The sequence below is a fragment of the Haliotis cracherodii genome, unplaced genomic scaffold (assembly GCF_022045235.1).
Source record: "Haliotis cracherodii isolate W230 unplaced genomic scaffold, xgHalCrac1.p SCAF_14, whole genome shotgun sequence".
Lineage (NCBI taxonomy): Eukaryota > Metazoa > Mollusca > Gastropoda > Lepetellida > Haliotidae > Haliotis > Haliotis cracherodii.
Window position 1 is genome coordinate 38,431,194 of NW_027266269.1, and position 11,161 is coordinate 38,442,354.

Genomic DNA, 11,161 nt, shown 5'->3' on the forward strand with positions numbered 1-11,161 from the left:
AGAACAGGATCAGACTGGTCAGGCTCGTCACTAGCTGGGGGAAACTTAGAACGATCGGGATTCGACTCGATCGACTGCAAACCGCGCTTCCCTCTCCTAATGTTGAGGGTATCATTTTATAGTGTTCGAGCCTGACCTGTCCTTGTCACATGTCTCAATACCTCCATTTGATTCGTTACAAGTTTAGATCTGACCATGAACTCATGTGTGTCGCCATCGGAAAAATACCAAAAGCCTACGTGCCAGATTGCTCATCTCTCTATTGATTCTGTGACTCGCTCCGAAGCTCCCAATGGCTTATACCTTGTAATTCCCCATTTGTTTCATTAACTCATGGACGATAGCCAGAGACCAATCCAATGATAAATGTGAAATGTCCAGAATACACTTGTGATAAATGTAAAATGTCTTTTCTCTATTGATTCCTTTCCAACTACAAGTTCTGTCACGAACTATATTTAATGCAATTCCTAATTGCAGCTATAATGGTTCTATTTATTATCATTCGTTTCTGAGATGCATTTTTGACCTTATAACATCCTCCGCCTGTGGACAAGAGCTGCCCACAGCTCGGAAAATCTAAGCATGAGTTCCGGTCTGAGATATAAAATACAATCACAATAAACATAATGGAAGTAAAACAGGATCGATCATTCCATGTATTAAATTGTAATCAATTTTCAAATGTTATAACGATTTCGAAAACAACGAATACTTTTACAGTTAAAAATGTATTTACCTGGTAAAGAATAAGTTAATGATCCTGTGTTATTTCGTATAACCACAAAGCATAAACACCATGAAATATTATTCAAATACCATGTAGAATTAATTAATAGCGATGCATAAAAGTCAAATGTCACTGCACATGGCCACAATATGGCACCACCATTCACGAAAGTTCATTTGTCACTGGTCCCAATCGAATTCACTGGCTCCTTTCTTGTTTCGAAAAGTCAACTGGCGGAACGCTGTCCAATGTTCTTGAATCCTTGAAAGCACACGGCCTATGCACACAGTCAGGTCCTCGGCTGGAGTGGCAAAGCGAGAGGTCGACTTTTCTTGACACTGCTTGAGTGTTGACTGGTCGCTCTCTAAAGATGTTGTATGCCGATAGAGTTACAGTGTGTATGCGGTCGTCGTGAGCACCTGTAGATGTAGACGGCGAGGGTGCTGACAGATATGGATAAACCTCTTTTGTTTGCGGTCTGTGTTTAGCGGCACAGGTGATAGGACAGCGTACATCCTCGACAGCCAGCGTGTAGCCAGGAGCCAGATTAATTATTTGGCGTGGACCAGACGACAGCGGGGGAAGTGCTTGACTCTCCGCCCTTAAGAATGGGGTACGGCCATCATCTACAACACTTAAAAATACTGGTAATTCACGAACAACAAGTGACTAATACCATACCAATTATAGAAATATCAATACATAGAAAGATGTGCCACCTGCAGCTCAGACTGCTGCCTGTAAAAATAAGACTATATACACAATAATGGTCTTCTGGTAAATGCATATCTGCATATAAGGATGATAACGGCAGGAATCGAATGTTTGGATTAATTGTGACAGGTCTAATTGCGTAGCCACATATTATCATAAAAAGACATTAATAAGCACGATCAAATCGCAAAACTTATGGACTGCTTGAACAGTACAGTCGGACTAACTATCATAAAATTCTAATCAACAACATTCAGCAAATGCTTTGTAGCTAATAACACCAAAACGAACAACATATATAATTATTATGGGATGAGCTGAGAGCACACATTGAAACACCGATAGTAATTGTACCTAGACAGTAATATAGAAGATACACAATAGTAGAATAATGTAACGTAATGTCGCCAAGTGACTATCAAATGACCATCATATGAGAGAGCCAAATTCCAAATACAGGTCTTGTCTCTACAGAAAAGTAATTCATTCAATATTGTCACAATAAAGAGATGCAATAAGTAGAAATAAACTTGTCTCCTTGTAAATCAGTATCTGTAAAGGGTGGATAACTAATATGATCAAGTATTTCAAATTCGTAACCATTTTATATTCTGATCTTCTCAATGTACACTGACAAGCGTGTATTATACTCACAAATAACTGGTCCGTAAAATGGTTAAAACAAAGCCATTACCATATGAAATATGATGAGCAAGAATAACGTGTCTAGAAAAAGGAAATTCAATTTTTATCTTCTCACGGCAGATGGCAATTAATATATGCATCATGTCAGAGGGAACGGAAAGGCGACTCCACAATGTTGAAGTACCATAAAAATACCTGTCGTGGAAGGAAGGAATCGTTTTAAACGAAACGCCACTAGCCAACTTACATAATTTTTTCCCGAAATATATATAGATTGTGTCGGGGTTTGAATTTGCAAATTGTGACAATCAAACAGTAAATAATAATTGAGGAATACCCGCTGAATACGAAAATTAGTTAAAGGATTTCCAGCCGTTAACGTGAGGTCTCGGGGACAAAGATAAAATTGTGAGACGACAATTTCATGACAAGCAAAGGAATTTGTCAAATGTAAAATCAGTGACGTAACCGGTCGATTGACTTTTTTTTATTCTTCGAAAAAGCAAAATGAATACCAGAAATACTGTTGATATGATCAGAAAAACATCCATGGAAATAGTGGATTTAATCAACGACATAAATGAAGGAGGGGGATAATTTGGATAGGGTGTAGTTTGATGTGTTTTCCAAATTGTCAAACCGACAGTTGGGGAGCCTGCTGTAAGTAAGAGCAATGCAAAAATAAGCGTCGAACTTTAATCCATAAGAAAAGAACGATTATTAAGAGAAATAGGGATAAACCCGCGGCGATGCTTGCCGTTAAATGATATGGGTTGGTTAAATCCCCATCTAAAGCGTAAGGTGGGAGGGAATCCATCCAATTACCATCAATTAAATTATCCGAAATGACCTGTGCCTTTTTCATACGTTGAGAAATAAGGCGTAAGTCAACTTGAAATTCTGTGTCCTTTCTACGAATTTCATCGAAAACTTTATCATCAATTAATAAATGTGGGATCTTAAAAGCGGAATCGTCCAGAAGGGGTTGTAAACTATCAATGTTTTTTAAGATTGAAGCATTAAAAAATTCCGATAAAAGTAAAAGATTAGGTGGGTATAATTTTGAAGTAGTTGACGTTTTCTCACATTTATGAATTCTCATGTCTATGTCGAATTCATCCAGTTTCAACGCACAGTAACAAGGAATTTTAAATATACAAATCTGACAAGCTGGACGCTTCACAATGCGACCCTTGCACGTTAGTGTTATGGTTTTTATGCCAGTTAAAAGAATTGTGCCTGGTTCAATTTCGAGAGCCATTGAACGTAGCCCATTTAATCGGAATTTTGTATCACACAAGGATTTAATTTCTTGTGTGTCTTTAGTAAACAAAGCAAGTGCGCATGTGAGCGATGTTTTTGTTTTCGGACTGTGAAAAATTGGACAGTGTTTTTCGTGTTCACCATAACATGTTTGAAAATCCCTAGCTGAAAATTCAATATACTGATCTTTAGCTTCCGAAACAGCAAGATAATCTGGTAAATTCATAACCTGAGTGACATGTGTACTTGATTGATTAAATGGTAAGCCAAAAGAATTTATTCGATATACATCAAGGAGAGTAGAATGAGTCTGGATAGGAACAATAAGCGAAATTAAAATTGAATCTGAATTCCGAGAACAGTGAACAGTGCGTTCCCGATAATAATAACCTGGATCCTTATGTGCAACGTGAAACAACGGGTATTCTGCATTGAGACGTTTTTGAATCATTTTTAACGCTCTCTTTACTTCCGAAACTGGGAGTAAAGATGGACTCAATCGTTGATTAACTAACTGTTGAATGCCTAAATACATTTCATCAATTTCTTGTCTAATAGTAGTTAGGAACGTGAGGCGATCTAACAAGATTTTCATTGTGATAAAAATAAATCTCTCCACATCTGTATTTGTTTAGTGACAAGTATAATATCTTTATGGTTTGTTTCAATACCCGCGAGAGCGGATGAAATGCGGTCATTTGTTTTAGTTATAAATGACGACGTCTGACGAACTTGTACTTGAAAAGCACGAGAAGTATTAGCAGCATGCAACGACAATTGTTTAACATACCGCGCCAGTCGTTCAACATCCTCGACTGTAGCAGTACCAAACAGCGAACGAGTTATTGATCCAATAAAAGGAAGTATCGCCCGTTTAGTGCGGGAATCCTTGTGAAAAATGTTAATATGGGGAATTAACAGGTTAATGTCTTTATGGACATTTGTCCAATACGCGAACAACTCTCGTTCGGCCTTTTCTATATATCCATCCATCGCCGAAACGGTATAACAAGCCAAAGTATATGTGGAACAAAAGTCTCGATATCTTGATCTATTGCCCATTCCATCTAAATCAGGCAATTTATATTGAAAGATATGAATCCATTTATTCTAGGAAATGTCGATTCGTGACATATGTACGAAGACAACTCCCCATGGAAGTCGAAGTTCCGTATGCACGGAATTAACCCGATTCTGGATGCTAACCAACGTGATGACAATGAACAAGACCCATACTGGTCGGAGGAGGCCTCTGGATTCTAAAATTCTAAAAGAAACAAGTGTATAAACATAATTATTAACTTCAAACTAAATATCATAGATCACTCATGTTTTGTAAGAAAAGGTTTCCATGTCTTGTGAAACCTAGTAACTGTCTGACTGTATTCATCTCGAATCTTCACCTCGCTGACTGTATCTAAGAAGCATGATAACAATTGTCACAAGTAGGTAATATATAATCTCACACTGGGAACCGTTCGAGTAAGCAACATCCAACAATAGTGAACTTCTTTTACAGTATCAACATATATCATCACAACATTATTTATTGTCTCGTTTTTGTATTCCACGTCAACTGACGGTATTCAGTTCACATGACTGTATCTCAATTCTCATCATCGTATATCACTTCACTGTATTGTAACCGTACTGTATAACCATGCGACCCGTAGTCGTCATTTTTCGTATATTGTAACTCATTTGTATTCTCGTATATACACACAAAGCGAACTTGCTTTATAGTGGCCTGCGAAATACATGTGCAGCCAGAATCATCTCGTAGAAGTAGTATATAACCATGCGACCCGAAGTCGTCATATATTGGAACTCCTTTGTATTCTCGTGGCCCGCGAAATACATGTGCGGCCATAACCCATGAACATGATTTGTATTCTGCAATGTCAACCAACACATCTCTGTAAATAATCCGAATATTCGGAGTATTCAAAACACAATATTGAACGATAACATTACACATTCTCAACATATATGCACGACTGTAGTTTCCTATAACCTTGTGACAATTGAATCATCTGAACAATGTAAGAACGATCTATAGCATGTGCTAGCTCCATGCATATAGCATCATGTAATTCTAAATCTGAAATAAAACACACGCAAAAATCAATATTAGAGTGCACTTCCAACACGAAATCTGCAGTGTTATAACTGAAAAGGAAACGAAATATAACAATTAATCTGAAACACTATTCGACAAATATATTCAGATATATTCTAACGTTTTCGCTTCTTTTTTAATGACTTCTGGATCATGTAATCACGAATCAATCCTTGAGGGATATTAGATTCGGGTTCCCATGTAGCCTCCTGTAACGTGAAATTTTCCCAGTGAATCTTGTAGTACTTTTCTCCATTCACAATTTTATGCGCTAAGATACGTTTTACTATGAAAACGTCATCCTCCTGTAAATAAAAATCGGGATTCTGTGCCTGCTCGGGGTTTAATATCTGAGGCGTCGGGGTGGTCATTTCCGTATGATTGTTGTCAGATTGAGACGGAATCGTTTGGTTGTCCGTAGCAACAACTGGGATTGGGTTAGTTGGTCTCTCTTTCGGGTTGACAAACCGTTTAAGCCGGTTCGCGTGGACTGGAACTTTCAGGACTTTGTGATCATTACAACGGCGTAACTTATAGGTGAAATGTGGCAGTTCATCCGCAATGTAAAAAGGTCCTTGGAATATCTGGCCTAGCTTTTTACATTTCCCAACAGCACGTGCCGTGGAATGAAGCCATACCTTATCTCCAAGCTGGAAAATGGGATTTGAGGTGTTCCTGTCATAGTAATATTTCGCTTTGTTGTGAGCCTCTTGTAAATTGGTACGCGCCAATTTTCTAGTAACGTCTATATGATGTAGAATTACATCAAGCCGTTGCTTAATTGTTTGTGGTAGGGGTTCAAATGATTGTAATTCAACAACAACGGGTACTGAGCATTCTTGACCAAACAGGAGAAAGTAGGGGGAAAATCCAGTACTCTGCGTTGCCGGGCTAGTGTTATAGGCAAACATCACACTAGGGAGAAGCTCATCCCAATTGTCCTGGTTATCATTGATAAACATGCGGAGCGTTTGCACGATAAACGAATTTAGTCTTTCACAAGCTCCGTTGGTTTGTTGGTGATAACTACTAGTTTTCAACGGTTTGATCCCCAATATTGAACACACCGCTGTAAAAAGTTTGCTGGTAAAGGAAGTGCCATTATCAGTCAATAACACTCTGGGAATCCCATAAACGCAAATGTATTTTGAGTAAAATGTCTTGGCTACTTCCACAACCTCCAACGTGGAAATCGGAATAGCCACGCTCCATCGGGAAAATGCGCAAGTTAACAAAAAAACATACCTATGACCTGTTTTTGTGGGTGGTAACGGCCCTAGGAAGTCAGCTTGAACACGATCAAACAATTTACCAGGGACTGGTAATGGTTGTAATGGGGCAGGTCTCTTGTGAAAGTCACGTTTATTTGTTTGACAGGCAGTACATGACAAAATATACTGCTTTATGTCCTCCAGCATGTGATGCCAATAGTACTTCTGTCTAATAGCATTGAATGTTCTGTCAATACCAACATGTCCAGCTAACAAGCTGTCATGGTATGCTTGTAAAACATGTTGTACCAACGACTGAGGTATCACCAGTTGACGAATGATTCTGTCGTTCCTGTGGCCCCGGCCGGGCAGCGCATATAAGTGGTACAATATGTCATTGTCAAGAATAAAATCCTGGCTTTGTAACAATAATGTACGTGTGGCCTTGTCATCAGTAGAAAAGGTTTGAGACTTAATGCAATCAATCAGCGCCCGTAGTTTATGGTCGTCATATTGCCTCTGTGCTATGGAGTAATCTCCTAGGGGGTCGGACGATACACTGAGAGGGTCGTCAATTGTGGAGGCATCATACAACTCTGATGTTACATCTGTTGCAGGCACAATCGATATTTGGTCGCCGTGGTCATTGGACGTGACGATATCATTGTTTGTACTGTTCGTATCAGTACGTGTTTCCGATAGGACTGGGTTAGGTTCACATATGCCTACCTGATCAGACGGAGAGCAACCCATGTAAACTGGGAAAATGATTTCAGACTGAGGGGGAATTGTGAAAGCCTGCAGTGCTCGAACTGGGATGGTTTCCTGCTCTACCATCTGTGGATGGGGATCCGATACTGGGGGTGGGATATCATTGTTTGCCCAAATGGGAACAACTGTGGAGCCGTTATGAAGCGACAAAGTACAAGATTGGAAATTTAAGACAGCATCTTTCTGAATCAGAAAATCTAATCCTAAAAACATTGGTGACGTTAACTCTGCAACTATTTGAAAGCGTTGTTCCATGTGGAAATCACCAATAGTGATGGGAAGTAAAACTTGCCCTAACACTGGCACAATATTTTGACCTATTCCCTGAAGAGAGGTCACATCAGATTTTTGAATGGGAATTTCTTTCCACAGACCCGAGTCATAAAAAACTTCCCGACTTAAAATACTAATAGATGCGCCTGAATCCACAATTGTAGAAACTAACTGTTCTCCCAAAATAACATGAATCCTATGCTTGTTGTCATTTTTTGAAGTGACTTGCAAAACAGGCGATTGAGGACGACTGTAACTTGGTAAAATAGGAACCGGCGACTCACGCGAGTGCAAGTTAGTGGGGTCAAAAACATGCTCAGCACAGTGGCAAGGTGGCCTGCGTGGTCTGACTGCAACCGGGCATTACAAACACGTTGCAAATGTCCCACTCTCTGACAATAATGACACCTTACATTACGTGCGGGACATCTATCAGGGTGAGAGAAATCATACTCACCACCGCATCTGTAACAGGGGCGTGCCAGAGCCATGGTCCGTCCCGTGTTGTACTGTGTGCGTTGAGGAGGGGGCTGTCTTCTCTGCTGGTGTGGTCCGTCCGGATACGAGAGTGGCTGGAACTGCTGTTGGGGAGGCTGCCACGGCCGAGTTGTATACCTAGAGGACTGTCTGGAGGGGTGGGAATATCGATTCTGTCGTGACTGGAAGGTATTAACCTGGGACGACGATGGTGCAAGCTTTGCCGCGAGTGTAGCAATCTGGTCTCTCAGAGTATCGATTGCCAACTTGACACCTGTATTTTCTGCAATTTGAGGGATTATGGATCGAGCCAATCGTGCAAACGAAACAGCTTCGTTCAGAGCCGTTGGCTGTTTCATTAGCACGTGTTGCCTCGTACCGTCATCCAGTCCGCGAACAAATGCATCCATCAAGTCCATGTCAGTCTTACCTAATAGGCTAGCTGTTTGGGTCAAATCCGCTAAATACGTGTCTATAGGTTCAGTTGGGGATAACCTACGACTCACGAAAGATTCTAGAAGGGCCCACCGGTCAGTTGGGTGGACGTACTTGTCCCTGAATAATTTCTCTACCTCATCGAAAATGATGATATCTTCCCCTAGCGATGATATAAGATCTTTGTACCAGAGGTACGCAGAGTCCTTCAAAAATAGTGGAAAAACTTCTACTTTCTGTGCGTCAGTCCACTTTTTAAAGTTTCCAAAATGAAGGAAACGGTCAAGCCATTCAGCAGCATGGGTCGTGTCTCTGCCAGTAAAATGTTCTGGCATCAAGGTCGAATCTCCCATATTGAAGTCAGGGGGTGGATTTTGTGCTTCGGGGCCTGAGGACGAACTTAGTGAGGAAACGTCAGGGAGAACACAAGCGTACTGATGTAAAAGCTCATCGGTAGAGGGTGATAAGTCCAAACTCTGATCAGAAATAGGGGGCGAGGGTTCCTGGGGAGGAGGGGGCGGTGGGGGTGGTTGGGAGGGCGGTTGAGTTATGACAACTCGGGGGGAATTCGAGAAAATCGTACCAGTAAGGAGACGAGCTGGGGCAAGACGGTCACCTGACGGAGATGTATCAGCATTTGGTGTATGAGACATTACCAGCCCAACTACACCATGTAAGTCCAGAATACCTTATCCATACGTCAAAATGAAACCGTACCGTCAAACGTAAGTCTGGGTGGGAAGACGGAATTGAAGGATGGGAACGACAATACGAAAACAAAGAATGGGATCGTCTTAAACATTTTGTTCAAGAGAAAACCCGCATACTCCACCATGTCGTAACTGCTTTTGGGCGTCCAGTGCGACCCTGCTACAGTTACTAAATGTGTTGCCGTTCCTGGTCCTTGTGGTCAATTAAGCCAGGACATTGCCCTCGCCTTGTCCACCACGGCTCGGCTCCGTCAAGGAGTGATTGGCCTAATGACCCTTACTCCAAGTTGTCTCTATCAGCATTCATACTCACATAATAAAGAAACGCAACACCAGTTTATACTCACATAGTTTTACTTACTCTCAGCCCATCTATCAATACAGAACAGGATCAGACTGGTCAGGCTCGTCACTAGCTGGGGGAAACTTAGAACGATCGGGATTCGACTCGATCGACTGCAAACCGCGCTTCCCTCTCCTAATGTTGAGGGTATCATTTTATAGTGTTCGAGCCTGACCTGTCCTTGTCACATGTCTCAATACCTCCATTTGATTCGTTACAAGTTTAGATCTGACCATGAACTCATGTGTGTCGCCATCGGAAAAATACCAAAAGCCTACGTGCCAGATTGCTCATCTCTCTATTGATTCTGTGACTCGCTCCGAAGCTCCCAATGGCTTATACCTTGTAATTCCCCATTTGTTTCATTAACTCATGGACGATAGCCAGAGACCAATCCAATGATAAATGTGAAATGTCCAGAATACACTTGTGATAAATGTAAAATGTCTTTTCTCTATTGATTCCTTTCCAACTACAAGTTCTGTCACGAACTATATTTAATGCAATTCCTAATTGCAGCTATAATGGTTCTATTTATTATCATTCGTTTCTGAGATGCATTTTTGACCTTATAACAATATCAGAAAAATACCAGTATGTATTGTAAACCTGACGCAGATTTCATACTAGTATATAGTAATTTCAGATATGGACAACGCACGGATTAACGGACAACGCACCGCAATATACAAAATTATGTTATGTAAGATATCGTGAATATTCTCTATATTGTTGTATTTGGGCGTCACGTCTCGTTTCGTTTCCTTTGTTTGTTGTTTAACGCCGCACTCAGCAACATTCCAGCTATATGACGGCGGTATGTAAATAATCGAGTGTGGACCAGACAATCCAATGATTGAAATCATGAGCATCGATCCACGCAGTTGGGATACGATGACATGCATCAACCAAGTCAGCGAGCCTTACAACCGAACCCGTTAGTCGCCTCTTACGAAGACCTTTAACCCGGATCGTCACATCCAGTTCCTTGCAGTCACTGTATTGTATCAACATCGACATGCTGCATCATACCACCAAAGAGCAGGTGTTCTTAGGACACTGCATTAATCTATAAGAGTAAAAATCAAAAGTTTATAATTTACCTGTGGCTCTCGGCAACATCAAAATCCTCAGTCGTACTTGTAACTGAACTGTATATATCTGCACACAACTCTTTATGACAGGGGAGTGTCAGATACCCGTAAGTAGATAATAAGTAATAAGTATCCCCCCTCCCCCCTCATTTGATGACGTCACAAGTGCACCTAGTAACCCCACGTGACTGATGACGTCACATAACCTTGACCTGGGGGGGGGGGGGGGGGTGTTGTTTACGTCATTGCCTCATTAATATGCAGAATAACTCATTAATATGCAAATGTATGCATGACGTCATAGGGCAATTAGGTTAATAAAGGGTCAACTGACCAAATGCAATCATGCAATTAATGACTTGACCATTTGTTAACC

The 11,161-nt window shown here is 40.8% G+C and overlaps 1 protein-coding gene across 1 annotated transcript; it reads right to left on the reverse strand.

Annotated features, from left to right (window-relative positions):
- Positions 1 to 928: 928 nt before the first annotated feature.
- On the reverse strand, positions 929 to 8,991 carry LOC139460426 (uncharacterized). The gene is made up of 2 exons (XM_071241920.1): positions 8,184 to 8,991; positions 929 to 1,356 (listed from the first exon to the last, which is right to left on the reverse strand). Exons 1-2 carry the CDS (start codon positions 8,989 to 8,991, stop codon positions 929 to 931), a joined length of 1,236 nt encoding a protein of 411 aa, XP_071098021.1.
- Between the last annotated feature and the right edge of the window lie 2,170 nt (positions 8,992 to 11,161).